The sequence below is a fragment of the Lutjanus erythropterus genome, chromosome 2 (genome assembly GCF_056507025.1).
Source record: "Lutjanus erythropterus isolate fLutEry1 chromosome 2, fLutEry1.hap2, whole genome shotgun sequence".
Taxonomy (NCBI): domain Eukaryota; kingdom Metazoa; phylum Chordata; class Actinopteri; order Lutjaniformes; family Lutjanidae; genus Lutjanus; species Lutjanus erythropterus.
Window position 1 is genome coordinate 20,937,501 of NC_139318.1, and position 23,446 is coordinate 20,960,946.

Below are 23,446 nucleotides of genomic sequence, written 5' to 3' on the forward strand. Positions count from 1 at the left end.
TGACTAGACAAGATAGACTAGAGAAAAAGCTGTTTAAAAATTTGTGACATCATCACAATATAAAGTCTATGGGACTGTGAGGAACTCGTAGGTGGGGGTGAGGGGAGGAACACTACTGCGCATTTTCACCCTACTTTTAGAACATACTGCAGTTGCCCTTATACTTTGGCTTGTGTGCCAGGTGAGCAATTCTGACTGAATGGTCATCATCTTTGCATACTATATCTTATTCATTATAATAATAATAATAATAATAATAAAAATCTATGCTGCCATGTTGCATTGCATGTTTCTACAGTAGCCCAGCATGAATAAACTAAACACTGTTTCTAGATAGAGCCTTCCGCATTTTGCACAAGTTTCTTGGTCATTGTAGGCTCTCCTACATGCTTAGAAGGGGAGAGTGAGATGAGTTTTTTTGTAAGCCGCAAGCTCACCACTAGATGTCACTGAATCCTACACACTGGTCCTTAAAGTGAAATAAAGGTCAGTACAATAGCATAAATAAAGTCTTCTTTGTTTATTTTCCCTGCATGAATCATAATCATTCACTGCATATGTCTCCCCTGGTTTTCCCCACCTGCACCTCAGAACAAGCCTTTCTTGGTCAATATAGCCTGCACTGAGGAATTTATCACCTCAATGGACAAAATTTACTATCAACACTGACTGGACATCCACATAAAAAGTGGTGCAATTTCCCTTTAGTAAAATCCAAGTCATTCTAAGAAGGGTGTAGGGTCTCTGTTCAGGATGTATTATGTTCACCAGACTGGTGACACGTGTTTTTTATTGTGTTCTGCTGTTTTTGAAACTGGAAACCTGCAACCTAAAACTGCATTTAAAGAGCAGGGTAATACCAGTGAAGGCATTCTGTGTGTGGTGTGGTATCTCAGACATGCAGCATGATGGCAATAATAAAACAGAGGAGTAATGAGACCTGCTTTGCCCATCAGAGTAAATATATGACAACACATCAAAAGGACATAGCCTGGGCTACTCTAAAGTCAAAACTACCAAAATACTTGTCATAAAAACACGAAAAACAACTCATCCATCACATCCACTACTTCAACACCATGTCAATCTACAAAACAATGCCAATGGTCTGTATTCCTAATAGAAATGTCACATTGTTTGGTGGCTACCTGAGAGTTTACAAAATGTTTGCTAGTGAGCTAAAAGTTGTGAAAGAGGATAGTTGCACATCCATAGCCACAATGCAAAACAATAATAATAATTGATTAATTAATTAATAATAACCCTCCACACCAGTACTTTTTCATGGTCAGCACCTCTCCAACTCTGGTGTGCATTCCTCCTTCTCACTCAGCAAAAGCTGATAAAATATCACATTGTTTGTTAACTAGTTAGCCTATTCACAGAGAAACTCTAGTTCCTTCTCCTTTAAGAATAAAATGTTGTTGGCTGATTTAATGGAGCAATATGACCAAATAATAGATTATTTAAAAATGGACAACACAACGGTAAGAAAAAACAGAGACAACCTGGCAGCAACTCTTGTTTTAATGGATTAACTGAAGTTAAAGAAAAAGGGGCACATTATATAACTGGATTTCACTGAGTCGAGTCTCTTAAGTTCCTTTGAGGAACCTGATTATTTTGCTTAATCAAAAAGACGGCCAATTTAAAAGTTAAACCTCTTCAAATTTAAAGTCAATACTGGATCACATTTTAAAATTGAGTTTTTAAAAAAAAAAAAGAGAGAGAGAGAGAAGAGAAAACAGAATAAAAGAGAAAAGATTCCAGTATCACATTTACTGTAGAAAGCATCTGTGCATATCAGCCAGCCCAGCAATAAAAAATTCTCCAATATCACTGCCCTAAAGTATGACAAAACAGAATCTACCTTATAAATAATAATATAACCTTGTTCTCTTTCACAAGGACTCACAAGAGGTCACAAGAGTTCATGAGTTCAGCCAATCATGACTCATTGTATGTTTACTCATTGTGGAAGTAAATGGTTCTCAAAACATTAGTTAACATTGGTGCAAACATTTTTTTCTGAACAGTTTTAATAATTTATCATTTTTAAAGGTGATGGGGACAAAAATGCCCCTTTCAAAAAGTGGTGTGGACATATCCACAGTGTCAATGACACCTATGAAAACATCTCTGTAATAAAATAACATTTGCAATAGTTACAGTGGTTCACAGTGACAGCAGTGAGCTTTGTTGATCCTGGACGTGCATGGGCAGAAACTTAGAGGTGGAGAGGAGTTGATATTTTTGGTGATTTTATAAGCATATTTGTATGAAATGACCCTTTAAATTTGGAAAGAAATGTGATACAGCACGTACAGAAAGTAGGCTACTGGGGGAATAACTGAGTTCCACCTGTGCTCTCAGAATAACGTACGACCACCCACCTCCTACATAAATAAAATAGGAAAAACCAGCTCACGGTTCAGTAAACCCACATCTGTCTCATCTGTCCAGTGTCCTTTGTGTGAGCCTGTAATGCTGATGTGCTGACTGCTTGTTTAGAGGGTCTTTGACGACGGCAAAACTGTGGGAACCCCCTGAAGCCTCTGCATAAAAGCCTAATCTTGAAGACGCAGAGGGTTAATTTCAAGCCCCCACCAACCACCACCCACATCTCCAATTTGAAAGCCGCCTCTCTACCGGGAGAGGAAGGCTCTTTTTCGGTCAGATGGCGTGCTGCAGTCCGCCCCCGTCATTCTCCAGCCCACACAGACAGGGCAGCCAGCAACCAATACGGTGCGCCGGAGGAGGATTTCTGCCAGTGATTTCAGACGAGCTACGATACGCAAAGGGGATTTACTACGCCAATCTGAGCCGGGGAAGCTTTCGGCGATAGGCAACAGGGTAAGAAACGAATAGGATAACAAACTGCGAGCTGCGAGCGGGGTGTTTTCTGCTCACATCTGGCTCAGGACTCCTCCAGTCGATGGCTGAGTCTGAGCCGGAGACAATAACCCGAGTGTTTCTACTTTAGTGCAGTCCAAATGTAACGTGCCTTTGTCTCATGGTTCTTATTTCTCTCTCAGTTTCAGTCCGGGAGTAACGACCTGTGACATCGGGTGGTTGGAGAGACACCTTTCTGAAATTACGCACGTCCGTCTACCTGACCTGAAGAAGGTAAGAGAGGTTTATGTAGGGGAGACTGGGAGCAATTGTAACATTTTCCTTCATAACTCTCAGACTACGAAATATTCATCTTCATATAAGAAACATGTGCATTAATTAATAACACAATGCATATAAATACCCTAATGGACAAGGCAGTAATATTAAATTTAATGCAAAAAGTCAGAATTTGGTTTGGGCAATTGTAACACTGATAAAATAAGTCAAACTAACCCATATATCTCAAACAAAAGTATGCTTCAAAGTAATCAGATTACTGCTGCAGTATCTAATAATGTCACTCAAGACTGCTTTGTATATGGTTCAAATTCTGTTAGATGTCAGGCATCATATGTGTTTAAAACAAAAGTCTATTTCTATTTTAGTGGATCTGACAGCTATTCTAGTGGTAACTAGATTTTAATTATTTGAATCAAGGTTGTCAAAACAATCAATACTGACATACTTTTTCAATACCATGTGTTTAAAACAATACAATATCCATAAGTTACAATACCAAAACTATTTTAAAAGGTTATCAATGTGCTCATCCAGGATCTCAGTTCAGTTTGGTCTTTCTGATATTTGGCTTGTAGCAAAACCAGTGTTAAGTGACTTTTTTCTGTTGCAGTATGTGTAAGTTGTTAATAAAAAAGAAAGAAAGATAGAAAGAAATATAATATATTGTCTGCCTAGGACTTTTTTGTTGTGGTATCAAAAGATTTAAAATTCAAAAATTGCCTATCACAAAGTGACAGAAAATCATCTTAGGTTAGGGGCTCACAACATAATACATAGACCCAACAGAAAAAAACCAAAGAGGTATAGAGTATTGTTTTTTATACTATACTAGTTTAAAATTGTGTTAAAAGTAATTTCACATATAAATTCAGTAAAACGTGTGGTTATTTTCCAACGGAAAAATATATCAACACATACAAACAAGGTGCTGACATTGGGCCATGTGGCTCTGGGGCTGCTGTAACAGCAGCTATGATACAATCCTGTATGCTAGCTAGCAACACCTATATTAGCATAGTTTGTTCATGCTAATTTTTAACCAATAACTTAGAGATAAAATTGACCTAAGTGTAGATTTGCACTTATCTAAACTTTAGACAGCAGAAGAAAAATGCTGAGCATCCAAAATGTAGCTTTCAGACTTGTGAGCATGTGCGGAGTAAGTGTCATCATTCTAGCTGTAGCTTGTTTCTGATTGGAGATATTGAGTTGGTTACAATTGTCCCTTGTTAAAATTTCCCCTGGTCTCCCCTATACTCAACATGTTAGTTATATTAGGGTAATATAGAACAAAACATGTTTAAGAAGTTGAAAATAGTTCATATATGGAGAAAACTGCTCCAAAGCAATTATAAACTTCCTGTATTCATCTGTTTTTATTGATTTTTCATCATGACAGAAGCATTTGGAGCAGGTATAGGCCACTAGTTGTAGTCCAGATGTCAAAGTCTTTATCTAAATAAATAACTTGTGGAGGATTTCTCCACCTGCAGGTTCACGTCTTTCCTTTCTCCTGCCTAAACTTTCCAGTGCTGTGTGCCAGCCATGTCTCTGCCACGCACACTTGGGGAGCTGCAGCTTTATCGGGTACTGCAGAGGGCCAACCTGCTTGCCTATTATGAAACCTTCATCCAGCAGGGTGGTGACGACGTGCAGCAGCTCTGCGAGGCAGCAGAGGAGGAGTTTCTGGAGATCATGGCACTAGTTGGCATGGCCACCAAGCCGCTGCACGTGCGTAGGCTGCAGAAGGCCCTCCGAGACTGGGCGGCGAACCCTGCCCTGTTCAGTCAGCCTGTCTCTAATGTTCCCCTCGGGGGCATCCCGCTGTTCAAAGTGGACGGGACGGGCGCCAGTGGCCCAGCAGGCGGGCCCAGGAAGTCTGTGAGCAACGGGCAGCCGGGATCTCCCTGTGAGAGGGAGGATCGGGCGTGTCTCACTCCAATGCACAGTGGGAGTCCAAGAAGCCCCTGCTCGCAGGCCTCGCCACAGCCACCGGACACACACTACAGGGAAAAACTGTCACCCATGGACCCACACTGGCTCAGCCCAGAGCCTGATGGGAACTGCACTTTGGCTTCTGCATCTGGAGCAGAAGAGGAGCCGCCCAGCCCACCTCTGCTGTCCACGGGTCCCCCAGGTCCCTCCACATCTCCGAGCCCCTCTGCCTCCTTCGCGCCAGCAGCCCTGTCAGCCTGGCCTGGAGGACAGCTGGACGGGGAGACGGCGAGGGCGGTGGTGGAGAGCGTGGAGAGGCTCCTTAGGACCCTGCCGAGGTCTGATCCTGCAGAGGTGAAGACTCTGCTCAGGATGAACAAAAAGATGGCAAAGACTGTGGGACACATCTTCAAGATGGGGTCCCAAGACGTGAACAAAGAAGAGGAGATCCGGAAGTACAGTCTCATCTACGGACGCTTTGACTCCAAGAGGAGAGAAGGGAAGCAGCTCACACATCACGAGGTAAAAGCACCAAAAACAAGATTTTGAATCATGTGTTATACCTGCAATAAACTGTTGATTAAAGGTGAGGCAGAAGACAGCTTTAATAGGGCATATATATAAATTTCAAAATAAAAGTATAATTTCTTTATTATCTGCATGTCATTTTTTCAGTGTCCTTCACTTAGTGTTTTCGTCCTCAGTTGATCATCAATGAAGCTGCAGCCCAGTTCTGTATGCGCGACAATGCCCTTCTGCTGAGACGAGTGGAACTCTTTTCTTTGGCTCGGCAGGTGGCAAGAAAATGTGCCTACACCTCCACACTAAAGCATGCAAGGTAGGGCCGCTGCCCATCGAGAAGAGTGATCTGTTCACCAACAACCTATGACCAGTGCACCTCACCTTTGCTGTGTCTTAATTGTTCCTCTATCTTATGGCAAAACTCTATGAGAGAATAGAAAAGCACCATCTGAAACCCTCCACAGCAACAGAGTAGCAACATGTTATAATAAGCCACATGTGAAGTAAATTAACTGACATGATTTCAAAGCAGAAAAAAATCTTTATTTAGCATATTGTACATGTACCATGTGGTTTCTATGAGTCATCTTCCCACCACTTCATTCATTTTCACAATGAACCTGGTTCAGATCACAGTGGGAATTGAACTCCAACCTCTGTAGTGTTATAATATAATGAGCTGAACGTCTGAGCCACACAGGAATACACAAACCCCCAGCTGTATGTGTTTGTTAACTTGCACAAAACATTCTCATATAATCTTTATGAAAGTAAGTATCAGCAGTTTTTTTTAAACCCCCCCCCCATGGGGATTTAAAAAGTAATAAGACAGTACAAACCACAGCAAACTATTTAACAAAAATTCACAAAATTATTATATAATCCTTTAGATTTAATTAGTGTTTTGAGTTTAACAGTGTCTTTGGGCCTGGTGTTATTTAAATTTTCCTAGCCATAGTCAGTCAAATTATTTTTAAAAAATATAACAAAAGTTCTCCTTGTGCTTGCTACCTCATGGAATTCAAATACTTACAACAGACACTTTATTTGGAAATATATATTTGCGTACAAATAATTCATATAAACGTAAATGACAACAAGCTTACAGATTCGCATATTTATTTTTGTTTATGGTCAAATCATTTTTAAAATTATGTACCAGGTCATTTTATAAGTTGAATAAAAGTTGTATTCAGTGTGACTTCTTGTCTTTTGCTGCGTCTTGTGCAAAAGCATTGGCTTGACTTGAAAAAAATAACCTTAAAGGGAAAATTTGGCACTTTTCATGTGGATGTCCAGTCAGTGTTGATGGTAAATGTGGCCAGTTAAAGCAGGAAATACCTCAGTGTGTGCTATATTGGCCTAGAAAGCTGAGTTCTCATGCTGACTAAGCCATACTAGTAGTGCCTACATGAACCAGGATGCATTGCAAGTGAGCTTGTGACTCCCACATCCATCTTGTCATGTATCACCACCCTAGCCAATAGTTATTACTTTCTTGACTAAAAAACAGCATTAGGTGACTAGCATGCCCTTTGGGTACCCGGAGGCTGAGACCAGAAATACAAGCTGAAACAGCCTGTAGTTTGTCCTTAACACCGGTGACATCACTCTGACATCACTGGTGCAGGTGCAGCAACAGATTTTGCAGCAGAAGAGCTCAGGTTTCTCAGTCAATATAGCACATACTGGGGAATGTATTGGTTCAACTGAATACATTTACCATTAACAATGACTGACATCAACATGAAAAGTGCTGATTTTTCCCTTTAAATCAGTGTAAACTGTGAGCTTTTTTTCTGAGCCTTTAGCCTCCATCTGTTGAGGAAGATGCTGCATTTGAAAGCTCTGCAGAAAAAAAAAAAACTCATTAGTGGTCAGAATACTTGTTTCCCAGGTCAAAATGAACTTGAACTCATGTTCAACTGGCTCAACTGTTTTCCTCCCGCAGGTCAAATGCAGAAGAAAACAGCCTACTGTCCAATAAGAGAGTGAGACATGAGGTGAGTGTTCAGTAAATTCACTGCTGTCACCTGATAACAATATTCAGTGTGACTTCTTACAGATCAATGTGTGATTATAACACATGACGCCGTGTGTAAACGTAGCCAGATTTCAGGTCACTTGTCAGTAATTTTAAGTGGTTCATCAGCATGATGTGTTTTAGGTGATTGTGCCTGAGAGTGTGTCGTCACTTCTCGGAGTGGATGGCTCAGAGGGCCTGACCCAGAGGGCAGATGATGACAGCTTATCTGCAGAGAGCCTCGACAGTGTATCACATGGTAAACACTTCAGATCGATTTCTCTGAGCTCCTTAGTAGATCCTCATGTTTCTATGAGAACTTGGTGTTTAAAGACAGCATTCACACCCAAATCTGTCTGTCCTGTTAGACATGGGCTCACAGTGCAACCAGTCTCCATCCCCCCGTCCCCATACCGACACCTCCAACCCCACCAGCTGGAGTCGCCATCTCATACAGCAAACGCTAATGGATGAAGGGCTGCGATTGGCTCGGATGGTGTCACATGATCGGGCTGGCAAGCTCAGCCTAGGGTCAGAAGGAACTCACGCTACAGGTGACTTTTCCAATAATGACTCAACAATATTATGTGCATAATAACAATGGACACAGAATAAAACGTGTATTTTGAAATGTTTTCCCAGCTTTGTTTGAGTTAAAGGAATAGTTTAACATTTTGGGATGAAAAGGCAAATAAGACTCATATTTCTATGATAAATACAATGCTACAGCTAGCAGACAGTTAGCTTAGGATAGCACAAAGACCTGAAACAATGGGTCTCTACCCAAAGCTGAGAAAATCCAAACCCAGCACATCTAAAGCTCACAAATTAACTTGTCGTATCTTGTTTGTTTAATGTGTACAAAAAACAAACTGTAAAAAATAACAATTTGCCATTTTACAGGGGTTGTATGCTAATTATTTTGTTGCCTGGAAGCACTTTTAAACTTCAGTTATTGTACCTATTAAACAAATAAGATATAATGTGTTATTGACCCTTCCAAAGTCCTGCCCCTTTTTGCTCTGTTCTCCATTTGAGCAATCTTTGTACACGGCAGAACCTCCACAAACTTTCTCCTTTCTTTAAGCAAAATGCTGGCTTACTAGCTAGCAAATCCAAACCAAATATTAGCTAGCTACTTATATCTTACAGCTAATGCTAGCAGAATTCTATCTAACTAGCAAGCTAATCTAAATCAGTTGTTAGCAGGTAGTTAGCTAGTGATTTGTAGACATTAACCAACTTAAGCTCTGACCATGTTGCTTTTATAGGTCCTCCAGTAACATCTTTTAACCACTTTCAGACTTGTTTTCTATTGATGACTCTAGCACAGCTAAGAACAGGAAACAGAAAAGGTGAACGGTGACCAAGTTTCCACCTGTTGCAAAGCCTACTCAACTTGCACAGAGGAAATAGGGGCAGGACATACAAATAGGGGTCAATGAGAGAGCTTTAGCGGTGCTGAAAGACTGACTGAGTCATGCTAGCTGTTTCTCAGTCGTGTCTGTAAGGGAACCCTTGATTTGTGAAATTCTCAGAAGATTTGTATGTGTTGTTTCTTCATTGTGTACATTGTTCAAACAGCAATGTTTAACAATGTGTGGTAAAGATTTGGATGGGTTTAGGGACAGAAAACATCTGGTTAGGGTTAGGAAAAGAGAATAATTTCAGTTAAAAATCACTACAACAAGATCATTTTGTGAATCTGGGATTCCCTTATAGACATGACTTTGTTTCCCCCTTGTTTCCAGCCTTTATGCTAAGCTAAGCTAAACTAAGCTAACTGGCTCCTGGTGTTAGCTGCATATTTAACATACCAACATGAGTGTGGTATCAATCTTCTTGTGCAACTCTCATCAAGAAAGCAAATAACCTTATTTCCAGAAATATCAAATTATTTCTTAAAGTTGGATTTTAAGGTGAATTAAATTAGAGTAAGTTAATGTCGGGGTTAAATTGAAAATGACAGACAGAGACTCAATAACCTCTCCTAACAATGAATATTTCATAGCTCACTAGAGCTTGAACTCTAGTGAGTCACACTAGGTGACGCCTCCCACCATGCACAGCTGAACTTCACCAGACTGTAAATTAGAGAGGATAGAAGTTAGAAGGGGAAACAGAAGGAGGTGGAGAGCGATATATGGAGAGGAAAAGAGTGAGAGAAGGAGGGTAGAGAAAAGGGAGGGAGGGAGGGTGTTACACTGTTATAGCACTTCCTTAATACCCTGTTAGTGTATCATTTTCTGATGCATCACAGCTTCTCACAAGAAAGAGAAAAAAAAAAGCACTGATCTGGGCAAGTTAGTCGTTCTGGGCTGTGATAGCCAGTCGAAGAGATGAAGCGAGGAGAAGAAGGAAGCCAGCAAAGACATGAGGGGGCGGGGAGGGAGGAGGGGGGGAGGGGGGATAGGAAGTACTCTGTGGGTGGCAGAATCGGACCCCCCCTCTCAGCAGCGACTGACGTCAGAGTGTGTTAGGTGCGTGGGCTGAAGGGCGGGATGGATGGGGCGTGGGGGCGAAGGAGTGGGAGGTAATTGGAGGGGCGTTGCATTGACTCACCAAGCGACAGTGTACAAAAATAAAACCTGTGGGCAGGGAAATGGCACAGTCTTTTTTATACATCTTCTCCCTCTACCAAAAGGACTGCGGAAACAACAGAAAAAATGACATATGTTTCATCTCTGACGTCGATCTCCCTCACTTTGTCTTTTTTTCTCTGTCTTTCACACTCATCCAAGTTTCCTTCATCTTGTCTCTCTCATTAATCAGAACTTTCTCTCACTTCCTTTCAACGTCATTGTTTTCTGCCACAACTCATCTTCCGCTGACGCTTCATACAGTCAGGATCTCATCGTTTTAACATTTAAGTCATGGAATCCTCACATCTGATAGCCACCTGTTCTTTCCACGTACACAACTGAACATGTGCTTTTAAATGGATGTGATCACAATTTACATTCTTCATAAGTTATTATATTGCTGCATGCTGTTAAAACACATGAACACTGAGGGTTTCTTATTGAGAAAATAAATAAATGAAATCAATAAATGAATATTCCTTGACTCGTAAACACATTTTACAACCTCACATCACTTCTTACACCAGTGTGAATACACCTAATTAATAATAGATTACTTAACACCTCTTGTTCACTTGATTTGTTGAATTCACTATCACTACTGTATCACCAGCCCAAAACTAATTAGACGTGTTGTGATTCAACAGCTTGGGTTGGTCATATAAACCATGATGACTTCATTTTATGTGGGTGTTTCTTGCTGAATTCCCTAAACTATTATTCAAAGGTCTTAAAACACTGGTTGAATCTGATTGCTCTTCACTATATTTATCTTTTGCCTCAGTGTTACAGTAACTGGCTGTCTGGTCATTGTACAATTGTGTACTGTTCATCTTGCATTCAAAGCATTAAAGGTCCAGTGTGTGGGATTTACAGGGGTTTATTGGTAGAATATGACAGAACCTGAATATAATATTAGTGTAGAATCACCCGGAAATAAGAACTGTTGTGTTTTCAATACCTTAGAATGAGCCCTCTGTATCTAATCAGGTCCTTTTCCATGGAGGAGTTGATCAATTTTTCTTGAACTTTCATTTTCTCCTCAACCATAATGGCTTTTCTATCTCACCTCCACATTAAGCTGCCAAGTTGTCCACCAAAATCACTAACTTTAGCTAACAGCACTAGCATTCATGACAGAAAGTAATTCCTGCGACATGGGGTGCCACTAGCTTGCTACACGATGTCATTCCTAACCTGATAGACGCATGTTAGGTGGACACAGTTTGACGCAGTAGCAGAGTATTGTGTTAAATGTAGATTATTGAAAGTGAAAGTACTAAAATTGAATGATGAAAATATAATTGCATTTCATTTTTCATGTTAGGGTGCCGTACAAAATGTGTCTCAGGTCCACCATTGGCTATCGGGCCGCACTTTAAGAACACCTGTTCTACACAGTTGGAAGGGTAGGGCGAGGTGAGAGGTTTTCATTTAGTTGCAATATACAACCTCACCACTAGATGTCACTACAGACTAAAACACAGTGCTGCCAAATCAGTCACTCCCAATATTTTCTAAGTACAAGCCCCACACCGGAGGCAGCCAGGCGCTTGATAATTTATGTCACTATTTTCAGGAAAAAAAAATGCTTTTTTCAAACTTGCACCTGTATCTATGTCAAAATTTTTAATAAATAAAATAACAAACTCCACTCATTCCCTGCCTGCAGTCTGTATCCTGGCCCCTAGCAACTCTCCTTCCTCTTTTCTCCCTTTGCTCCTGCACTTCCTCTCCTCAGCTCTGTCTGTTGTGTGTGCAGAACAATAGAGAGACAAGTTGTTGAAACGAGAAATATCCTAATCTGTGTTGAGACGCTGCAGTGTGTTTTAGCCTGAAATCTTGCACACTGGTCCTTGAAAAGATAGCATCAAATCATAAGTGTTTTTGGTTTCAAATCAAATGTGCACAAACTTAAGGCTAGACTTAAATTATTGACACAACTCACAGTAGATTTTAAGGTACAGATTTAAGGGTAGATTTTATGTGCTCTTTATGTGCTTTTCATTGGTTCTCTAACTAGTTTTTGTTCTTTAAATGAAGCCTAAGTAAATTTTCATACCATCATTTTCTCCACAGATCTTGACGGTAAAGTGGAGAGGCGGAGCTCGATAACAGCATGCAGGAGCAGTAGCCCTTGCATCACCAAAGACGACTCTAATCACCGCGGGAAATGAAAACGCACTGCGGTTGTCAGGGAACTTGTTCTCAGGCCTGCCACTGAACTCCAGTCAGAGTCTGCCACACAGGCTGTTGGTGAGCAGGTTTTTTTTTCCTTGTGTACCTGCATCACTGACGTCTGATGAGGAGAAGACTCTTATCAAAATCAATACAGTAAATGTCAGAATTTACCAGCGATTGACACTATAAACCCGCAGTGACTTCTAAACACTGAAGTTCCAAATGTTCTGTTTTGACTTTTAATGAGTAAATATGTTAGGGAAGCACTTTTTTGTTTTATTTTTTAAATACATGGACTATATGTTCTGCAAACTAAAAAAAAAAATCACTGATTTTATCAAGAAAAACCTGACATTTTTATCACATCTGTGTGTTGGTGGCTCCTGTTCCAGATGATTTGGGCTTGACACAGCAGGGGGCACTACATCTTTGGAAACTAACTCAACTTACAGTCAGTAACATGCTGTACTTCAGTTATCTAAAGGAAGTGTGGTTTCATAGGAAGACTTTTATCTACATTTCCCACAAGTTACAACATAAAACTGTCAGATAATGTTCTCAGCAGCTCCTCACCCTCAGGAAACAACTGGGTGTTCTGGTTTCTGAAGTCAGTGTGTTGGAGATTCTTAAGGATTCAAAGATGAAGATAAAAAAGGAGCATGTGTGACATAAATTGATCCAGATTACACACAAACACCACCTTCAGGTTCAGAGGCCTTTTGTCCTTTGCTGCATCATCCAATCTCCCATGAGATCTGAACAGGCATGCTGAGGTTTATGATGTATAAAGGCCATAACCTCTTTATCCACTCCCTCACATCTTTCTGTCATGATATTTTGCACAAGCGGCTGATATCGTATTTGTAAGAGGTAATACTTCAGGCTTTTCATTATCTTTACATAATTATATGAAAATGTGCTCAGAACACCTTTTCTCAACTCAGCAGCATGAAATAAGATCACGGACGCTTTATTGATTTCCAGTCGAAGTTTCAGTTGCCTCTCTCTACAGGAAAATCAGGTTTTAGGCTCAGCTACAGCAGGGAGGATGCTTGTTACCATCAGCTGTTCCTCCCTCTCATCTTTACTTTAATGTTTGTCCCAATTCGCCATATTCAAATGGCAGCTATTTTCCTCTAATGTCACGTTCAGGGTGAGAAACTCACATGCTGTTATCACAAGGACAATCTCGTACTGTTGTGTTCCAGGTAGCAAGTCATATGAATGTATGAAATCTGACAAATCAGCAGCTAACGTTAGCCATCAGCCATTTCCTAGTTAACATTATCATTTGTGTTACATAATATGATAGGAAAGTTGTAAAGCGAGTCATCCGTGGATATTTCATAATTAATTTATGACTTTCCTATCGTATTGTAACATTATCAAATGGGAATGTTAGCAAGGAAGTGTCTGAATGCTAACGTTAACAGTTGTGTCACGGTAGAAAATGAGATATCAAATATGTTGTTTTAACTTGAAATATGGCCACTTCCCAATTGGCCAGAAACTAAAGACATTGGATAGTGAAAATCTGGGGGAACATCAGGCTTTGTTTCAGGGTATAATATGATATTTGATTACCCCTTAGCTACTGTGAGACAATGACTAACATTAGCATTCAGCCACTTCCTAACTAACTACTGTTTGAAAGTGTTACAATATACAAAAAAAGTATAAATTGAATCTTCTGTTGATATTTCAGAATTGATTTACACCTTTCCTATTGTATCATATAACACCATCAGACGGTAATGTTAGCTAGGGAGTTGCTGGATACTAACGTTAGCAGTTGTCTCATGGTAGCTAATGAGTTATCAAATATGTTGATTTAGATTGATGTTATGACCTGATGTCCCTCCAGATTTTCACTATCCATTAGATGCTGATCAATCCAGAAGCAGTGAAAACATAACAATTTGTCAGATTTTGTGTGTTTGTACGACTTACAACCTGGTATGTAGCAGTACGACATCGTCATTCTGATAACATTTGTGCTTCCCACCCTGAGTGTGACATCAGAGAAAAATGGCCGCCATGTCAGTGAGGTTAATAGGTCTCATTGTACAGCCTTAGAGGAAACTGCATTCAAAACTACATTTCAAGATTTAGAGAATTAAAAAATAAACTTACCTTATTTACCACATATAATTTTCAGAAAATGTGGTGATTGGTGTTGATTATTTTTAGGTGTAGTGGAAACTTACAATATGGCAGTGTGTTTTTGGGATGATTTCTGTAGTCTTAGCTATTAGGTGAAGAGTTTCAGTTTCCCTTTTCAAAAACAGTTCTTCTGACCTTTGAGACTTATAGTAAATAGGGGTGACTAATCTTTCTAAGTTTTAGAAAAAGAAATAAAAAAAATATGCAGAGGTTTACAGAGAGAAACCTCATGGTGCTTGACTCTTGATACAGCAGCTCCTACAGGCACATGTCACCCTTTTTGGCCCGGTTTGTTAAAATGTATACATGTAATGACAAGGCTTGATAACAATTAAAAACAGTTTTTGTATACTTAACCACAGAGTATGTCAGTGAGGTAGCTTGCTGTGCATCAGTTACACCTGCCTGTCTCTTGAGCATTAGTAACTTCCTCAGTTTATTATGTTGCAAAACAGATTATTTATTTTGTTACATCTCAATAAATGTTATTTTATTGCTTAAAGCCACGGCGTGTTGCATTGTTTTCCACAAAGAATAATTTTTTCTTGGCAGCTCTAATGTGTAGAAGAGGCTGCGGGAGTTGCGTCACACAACCAGCAACACCTCTGCTGTCGTCTTGTTTGTTGCACTGACGCTGTGCACCGACTGAGCCTCGATGCTGGCATGACTCACCTGTACCAGCAATGTCATCTGCACTCATACACACGAATGCTCAGCCCTCCCTCGCTTGATTTTCAGACCAGATCAAAAAGATACACAAACCAAATCTCAGATAACGATTACTACAAGACATTCATGTCCTCCAGAGGATGAATCCTGCTGATTTTGGTGGTCCTCTAACTTTTCCACTGGTGCCACCTTGAGGTTTACATGCAGGCTTACAATATATTGTTTTATTATTATTATTATTATTATTATTATCATTATTTTTTAAATATTTCATCAAACATAAGGTTTAATGCCATGAAATTTAGTTAAGCACACTTGTGATCCCCCAAGGAGGATTTATAAAATAAATTGATCCCCTAACTTTTAATCTAAGGCCATCAGCTCAAAATTTCTGCTTTGGTTTTTGACCAAATATCTGCAAAGCTAATGGCATTCCTCCCAGCCTCAACTGTACTTTTTGTTTATTGCTGACGAGCAAATGTGAGAATGCTAACACATAAAAGGTATAGTTTGGATTAGTTGAAGTGGGGTTGTATGAGGTATTTATCTGTAGTCAGTGTATTACTTACTAAAAAAATGTATTGCTGTATACATAATCAGCAGCAAAACAAATTTTAGCCACCCAGTATGTGGTGTCCCACCTGAAAAAGGCTGTCCGACAGCATGGTAAAGCAGTGAAAATATTCTGAATAGAATGTACACTTAAACAGATATTGATTATTTTAGGTGAACCTTTTTTTTTAGGTCATTAAAACATGTCAGCAGCACATGCTTAGCTTCCTACACCGAGCCTCCTGCTGCTTCTCTAAAATGGGGATGTGTCATCTACTGTAGGTAGGTCTGATGTGTAATTCATACAACCCCACTTCAAAAAAACCCAAACTATCCCTTTAATATTATACCTGACAAACATTAGAGATGGGTATCGTTTATAAAAATCACAGTACCAATATCAGTACCCTTCAAGTGAGTGGAAGCATTCCTGAAATAATCCTTCCGCATTTTATGCATTTATTTTTGTCAGATGCCACAGGCGTGTAGTGAAGCAATACTGTACAACGTTTTGGTGGCATCTCAGTGCACTGAACTGCCAGCCCTGTCACTACCATCCCTGCAGTAGTGTAATAAATAGCGTAGTTAATCACAGAACACTTGTGGTAAGCAAAACCATACAATTCTTTTTTTCTAGATCTGGGCACAAAAGGATCAGTTTGTTGGTATTGTGTGACTAGAGAAGTTTTGTTGTTACTTGGTACTATGTTATTTCAGGTGATACCTTAAAAGTATTGAGTACCAATACCCAGCTCTACTAAACATCAGCATGCCAAAATAATGAGTATATTAGTATGCTGACTTAAGCTCAAACCCCTGCTAGCATCCTGCAGACTCTTGTCTTGTTATTTAATTACACTCCCTCCAGCACTAAACCACTTCCAAAGAAACCTGGCCAGATCTTAAACACAATTTTTTAAAATAAAAAAGTTGTCTTTACCACCTCTTAAAGGTAAAGGTAATTTTCAGAAAATCCTTGTTATTAACAGCACGTGTGGCCACGAAGTGAACTGCAGTTAGCATCCTGTTGTTTGTACTGGGTTGTGTGTTCGTAGGCACAAATGAGCGTCCTGAGCTTCAGCCAAGACAGTGACAGTGACATACACAAGACATGTTGATAGATGAGGTAAGCAAAGTTAGACTTGTGCTGTGGTGGCTGTGGGTCGTTTGCTGATGTTAGTGCACACTGTGGGTGTGCAGAAATGTGACATCCTGTGTCCTGAGTATACATATACATATAAATCAGTCCACAGGCTGTTACAGTGCATTCACACATTGGCAATACAAAGCAATTAACACATGTAAATTGTTTCACATAGTACCTATAAGTGAGACTGTTAGTCACACACAGACTTGCCTTTGTGCTAGCTTTCTTTTGTTCTTTTTATTCTATTTGATGTTTTTTTTTATGTCTACATGTATGGAAGCTTTATATTCTCTATTTCATTTGTGATGCACTTTGTGCCTCTTGAGAGGTGCTACATAACTAAAGCTACTTACTGACTTGATTATACTGGAGCAATTATATCCAAGTTGGTTTTCTTTTCTGTGATTATGAGAGCGACAGTCAATGTGGAAACAGATGAAGGGAGCCGTCATTGTCAATCATCTGTCATAACCACTAATTAGGGAGTTAAATCTTTGGGTCTATTATTAGCTCATGATCTTTCCTCAGTAACACAGTACCGAGCAGCAGACAGCTGATCGGTTTATTACTCCACTGCAAGCATTTAAAAAGCACAAGGACAGTATTAATGATATTAATAAATCTAATTATCTGCATTCAAACCTTTGAAATATTTTGTAGGATCGTCCAGATGAACATTCAAATGCAATAATAAACATAATCAGATTTTATTAATTAACGTGTTTTGATTATCCAAACTTGAAAAAGATCATTTAAATAGTGCCATAATTAAAGTAGACTTGATATGTCACTTTGTTCACAGTGAAATGTGGAGATAAGCCATGAGCCATACTGTGAAGATCAGAATATTTTATATACATTAATTCAGAAACAGCAATTTCTCTCCCCAGTTAAGATTTTCATTGTAACATACAAACATTAATGTCTGCATATAAAACCAAAGCAACAAAGTTATAGTTACATAAAGGTGCAATATTCACTTGTTAGTACTAATGAAGCCATTTCAATCATTTCATAACAGGTTGATGATGTAATGATAAAAATATGGCACCAGATGCTGTGCTACCTTTGCAACAGCCAGAGTGACAACATGTTATTTAACAATTACCTCTATAAACAATTATCTTTATAAGAAACTTACACACACATATATATATAAGCAGCTTCTCTTCTAGCTGACAACAATTTCATTAAGTGTAGCAGGCTAATGTAAATGTTATTATAAATGTAAATGTAATTAAACGTAATGTAAATTAATGCTAAATCCTTAAACTCAGGTGAGTCAGCTAAAATCTGTCTGAAGTAGACTTTTTTAATGTTTCCGTTTGACACATCTTAAAACAAGAACCCTGTAAAAGGTTGTTAAATATGTAAAGTTACTGGAGGTAGGTTGGCTGGAGGTAACATTACTGCAGTTAGAAAGCAAGTTAGCCGGCCACACCAGTGCTTGCAGTTTACATTAGAGCAGGAAAAGTTTAATCCATTTCTCACACCTTTGCTCTTGTGTTTCACAGTTTTGAAAGCCTACAAAAAAGACGCCAAACACGCCAGACATTGAGTATTGCTCTTCTAAGAGCCCCATGCACACTACTTCAACGTGAAAAGAAACGCACAGCTTCACAGGCCTGTGGAGCCTAGTTACAGTTGATAATCTATGATTGTACAGTTGCTGGTCGGAGGAAGGGTTTAGTGAAGAGTTAATTGAAGCATAGGAAGCCAATTTCTATACTTCATTTATACCTCAGAGACAGAAAATTATGCCAGTGTCCACATCTACATGGTTCATCCATAACAGCTGACCATGAAGAGCAGGTCTTCTTCAGCAGGTCTTTAAAGTTATACCTGCTCCATTACAGCATATCATGTGAACACATAACTCATACATCAGGAGGAAAAGACAGATCAGTCTAGGTGACGTGAGTGTGAAGGTGTCGCAGGAACTCTCCTCTGGTTGTTGTGTCTCCGGGGAAAATCGCCTGGCAGAACTCACAAACATGAGACTGCAGCGCCACGTCCGACATCAGCACACCGTCACACTGACTCAGGAGGTCACCAGCCAGAGATGGACTATCTGTCGCAGGCATCTGACACAAACAGAGTAGACAAGACATGGAGTTTTGGAGGAGCAACAGGGTAAAATCCAAGCACAGATTGGAGAGCCTCTGCCCACAGTAAAGACGCCACCTACCCTCACTGTGTGCATCGTCCTGTCCCCACAAGAATGATCTGCTTGCAGCTGATTTTTTGAGACCTTGGAAGAGGCTCCTTGCCACCTCAAAGAGTCAGTGCTTAGCAGGGGTGCAACATTTTGCACCACCTCCTGATTTTCCTTTCTCTGACAAGGCCCATCCACACAGAGCGTGGACATGTCTTCAGCGAGGAGATCAGAGAAGGTCCCCACATTTCTAGAGACGCCACACTGAGCTGCAGGTTTGTGTGCCGTGACTGTTAGTGGCTGAGGATTTTCATGGAGACATGCGAGGATTTCTTGGGTACATTGTATAGGGATGGACATCATGTCACTCAGCTCTCCATTAGAGAGAGTGCCACCTGCAGACAGAGAGTTCCAGATGTGTTAAAGGGATAGTTCAAATTATTTGATGTGGGGTTGTATAAGGTATTTATCTATAGTCAGTGTTCTACCTACAGTAGATGCTTGTCAGCACACAACCAGAACATGGAGAAGCAGAGAGGGGCACCAGCATGGAAGCTAAGCAATAAACTGCTGTGGGTTTTTTTTTAATTCACTTAAAAAAAACTACACCTACAAGATTTTCACTACTTTATATTGCCATCAACCTGCGGCCCTTTAATTTTTGAGTGGCGAAAATACATTTTGTTGCTGACACTGTCCACAGACGTACATTACTTATATGGTACTCCTCTGAGGTGAATCATGACTGACACAGCATGACTCTTTATGAGCATTAGAAATACAATAGGTTTTACATGAACCTTGCTGTTTCTGCAGAGCTGTGGTGAGTTGATGTAACAGAGCCGCCTGTCTCAGACAAAGTGTCCTCAGGCGAAGAAACTGCTGGTACAGTTCACTGTATGCTTCCTCCATCTCACCAGCTCACGGACCTGCAGCAAACAGAGGAAATTACACAGAGCTGTACAGTACACTTATCTAATATACAAACAGTAGACACAGACTGGTGCATTCAGAACAAAACAGCCATGCTAGTGGCTCTGTGAGACTGTAAAGACACAGTAATGCTTTGAGCTAAATGCTAACATCAGCCTGCTAACATGCCAGAAATTACAGAGCCAAGGAAATATTTTCCAGGTTCATCATCTTAATTTAGCCTGTGAGCATGTTTGCTAGTTAGAACTAACCACAAAATAAGGTTAGACAAATTGAGATTTTGACCTGATGGTGGTGCTAGATGAAAAGTTAAAGGCTCTCCAAAGTTATAAGATTTTATCTTGAAGGCACCTTGAATTTCTGTAGAAAATTTCCCAGCAATCCATCCAATAGTAGTCAAGATATCCCCCACTGAACCACAAATGTCAGCCTCATGGTGATGCCAGAGGAAAAGTACAGGGATTATCGACTCATTTTATCTACGAGGAACTGTGAACATCTGTGCAAACTTTTGCCACAATCTATCCGACAGTTGTTGATATATTTAAGTCTGAACTCACCAACTGACCAACCAACAGACCAATACTGCCATCCAAAGCTGTGATGTTTTGTTGAAGGCAGTGGAGAGTGTTAAATGAGATCTGGTTATAGCACATGACTAACACCATTTTCCTGCCCCTCAAACCATTTAGTGACGTCTCATGCCCACCATTCAGTGTGTGTCTACACTTATTCATGTCTTTCCTTGATTTTTTTCAGCCTTTATTTCTTTATTATTTTGCTTTGAAATTACTTAAAGTAAGTATTTAAGTAAATTTACATTTTCCAGACATGTAAGCCATTAGGCGCAACTCCATCTCTGACAATCAAGACATACCTAACTTTTTTTCAGGCCTGTTAAAACCCTAATGCATTTGTCTCAGCCTCTTATTTTCTGGCTGTGTAAAAGTGATTTTAAACCCATACAATAATGTATGTTGTGTATCAACAATGATTTGCTTACCTCTTATAAGCTCATGTGTCGCTGCTCCAATAATTGAGGACTCCTCATCAATCAATCAATCAATCCTCACTGCTGGTTTCACTGTTTTTCTCCTCCTTCTTGAACAAGCTTCCTGTAATCAGACACTGTCTCGGTACGTAAAAATCCAGACTTAAATCCCATTTACTGAGCACCACAACATCAAATTTGTGACAGTGAAATCCATTCTTCAAATGAGACCTTACCAGCCACAGTCTGTTTCTTCCTAAATTGGTTAACTGAAATTATGCTTTACTCATACAACACTTAAAGTATTCTTGCGTTGGAAAATGCTGAACATAAGGAAGTGGCTCTTGAAAAAAGGGAAGTGAAACCTTTAGTTTAAAAAGGAACCTCGTCCTCACTCAGTTACTGTTTTACGAGGGAGTATTTTTTTAGCATGGACTCACAAGAGGAAAGAGTCTGGCTCTATTTTAAATCTACTGACTCTTCCACAGCATCTCTTGATCTTTGTTTTTAAAGGGTTTCGGCTGCTCATATGATTTGACATATGTTATAAAGTCAGAAAAGGATAGGAGACACAATAATAGAAAGTTTTGCTGTCAAATCATTGTCAGCATGTGTTAACAGAACAAAGACAGTGTTTCCTGTTTGCTATCCATTGACATAAACTGTAACAATATCTCAAAAAACTCACCAGCAAAGCTCTCCATTCAGTGTAGCTGCACCCTAACATTTCAGCACTGCTACCTTGTAAATTAAAGATATATGACTGATTATATAAACTATATAAATTGTATATTAGATGCATGATGCCTCAACATCAGCAGTGGAAGCATTATTCACTTCCTTAATCAGATCCTCCTGCTTAATTTTAACTGGCTAAAAAACTTTTTTCAAGGCAAATATAAATATGGGCTCTTCTGGTCTTCATATATTGTTTCATCTGATTTCACATAGAATCTGAGCTGATGGCAGACATTAAAAATGATTATATAGAAACAGCCAGTCTTCTCGATGATGGTCTTATTTGCTTATGTAGGCCATATGGAGGCATCAGCACTACACTGACTGTTTCATAACCAGTTAGAAACTCCTTGTAGTATGTTTATGTAGTAATGTAAAGCTAAAATTAAGAGTCACACATTCCTACGAATACAATATTTATTAGGAGCCAAATTCAACAGCAAAAGTAGAGGATTGAGTGTAATTATATTATTATTGATGTTTTGGTGCATAAGCAGCATTTTATTGTAGTAGCTGTGGTTTGCATGAAGCAAATTTTAATGATAGTTTTGCGCAATTTAATCTAGAATCAGACATACATTGGTTGACCGATCTTTGTCTATTACACACCTATGTGTGTCTGTGTTACTTTTGTGGGTTTTTTAATTTAGACTTACTTATAACTATCAAACATTCCAGCGAACGTTTACTGTTTTAGTGACCTGATGTCATTTTGGACCATAGGGTTTGCTGTAAAAATGTAAAATATACATAATAAGTGATATACATAAGAAAAGTAAAACTGAACAAGTACCTTACAAACAATACTGGAATAATTCATCCAAATATCTGGAGTTTAGTCAATTAATTGATTAATTGTCAACTATTAAATCAATTGCCAACTATTCTGATAATTGATAAGTCACTTTTATTCTAGGAAAAAACTTCCAAATTCTCTGATTTCAACCTCTTATATTAGAATATTATCTGATTCATTTTTTATCAAGAACAAGATATTTGAGGGCGTCATCTTTCTTATCTATCACTTTTTTTTTTTATTATCATTTTTACAATTTTCTGATACTTCATGGACCAGACAGCTAATCAAATAATTGAAAGAATGATCAACAGTTTAATCAATAATGAAAATAATTTTTGGTTGCAGCCCAACATATATGAAAGGTGTGGAGGCTAGAGTATAAAGTGTTTTTTATTTTGTTTTTTACTTTATTTGTTTTTTGGGATTTTTTTTAATCACTCATTCCTGTTTTGTTTTTTTTTTTGTTTTGTTTTGTTTTTTTTACCTTTACTTTCGATCCTTGAGCTGCTGTACTTGCTTTCCCCGGTGTGGGATCAATAGTTTAAATGATCTCATTTAATTTTCTGGTCACGTACGTATGTCATGTGTTCCAGTGTCATCGGTCTTGTGTGGTGTAATAACCCTGCAGTTACTATCAGTTTAGCTTCGTATCCTCTCTCCGACCTCACATCAACCATACTTGTGTAATAGCACTCTGTAAAGTGGAAACGAAGACTCATGCTTACTTCACTTCTTGAATCCTCGGTTTCACTAAAAAATGCGGAACTTCGACCGAAATTCATTTTGTTTTCTGCTTCAAAAATCATGTGAGCACAGTTTTCCACTGTGAATCATATAAAAAATAAAGTTTACTCACACTCAATGTGATCCTTTCATTCCCAGCAGGAAGTGCAGACACGGCAGCAGCTGATGATGATGACG

General features: G+C 39.2%; 2 protein-coding genes across 4 annotated transcripts; one reads left to right on the top strand and one right to left on the bottom strand.

Moving 5' to 3' along the window:
- The first annotated feature begins 2,472 nt into the window (after window positions 1–2,472).
- nab2 (NGFI-A binding protein 2 (EGR1 binding protein 2)) lies at window positions 2,473–13,932 on the top strand. Of its 2 annotated transcripts, none has more exons than XM_084731683.1 (8): window positions 2,473–2,853; window positions 3,036–3,126; window positions 4,629–5,592; window positions 5,775–5,908; window positions 7,544–7,595; window positions 7,760–7,874; window positions 7,984–8,169; window positions 12,277–13,932. In XM_084731683.1, the coding sequence occupies exons 3-8, from the start codon at window positions 4,681–4,683 to the stop codon at window positions 12,372–12,374; spliced, it is 1,497 nt and encodes a 498-aa protein (XP_084587809.1). In that variant the 5' UTR covers window positions 2,473–2,853; window positions 3,036–3,126; window positions 4,629–4,680; the 3' UTR covers window positions 12,375–13,932. The 2 variants fall into 2 exon arrangements, with proteins under 2 accessions (XP_084587809.1, XP_084587800.1); XM_084731674.1 differs by having other exon boundaries at window positions 4,666–5,592.
- A 4,370-nt stretch (window positions 13,933–18,302) lies between these two features.
- On the bottom strand, window positions 18,303–21,053 carry LOC146331486 (uncharacterized). 2 transcript variants are annotated; one of them, XM_084744585.1, is made up of 4 exons: window positions 21,001–21,053; window positions 19,865–19,999; window positions 19,098–19,459; window positions 18,303–18,993 (listed from the first exon to the last, which is right to left on the bottom strand). In XM_084744585.1, the coding sequence occupies exons 2-4, from the start codon at window positions 19,974–19,976 to the stop codon at window positions 18,817–18,819; spliced, it is 651 nt and encodes a 216-aa protein (XP_084600711.1). In that variant the 5' UTR covers window positions 19,977–19,999; window positions 21,001–21,053; the 3' UTR covers window positions 18,303–18,816. The 2 variants fall into 2 exon arrangements, with proteins under 2 accessions (XP_084600711.1, XP_084600718.1); XM_084744592.1 differs by having other exon boundaries at window positions 19,865–19,993; window positions 21,001–21,044.
- Between the last annotated feature and the right edge of the window lie 2,393 nt (window positions 21,054–23,446).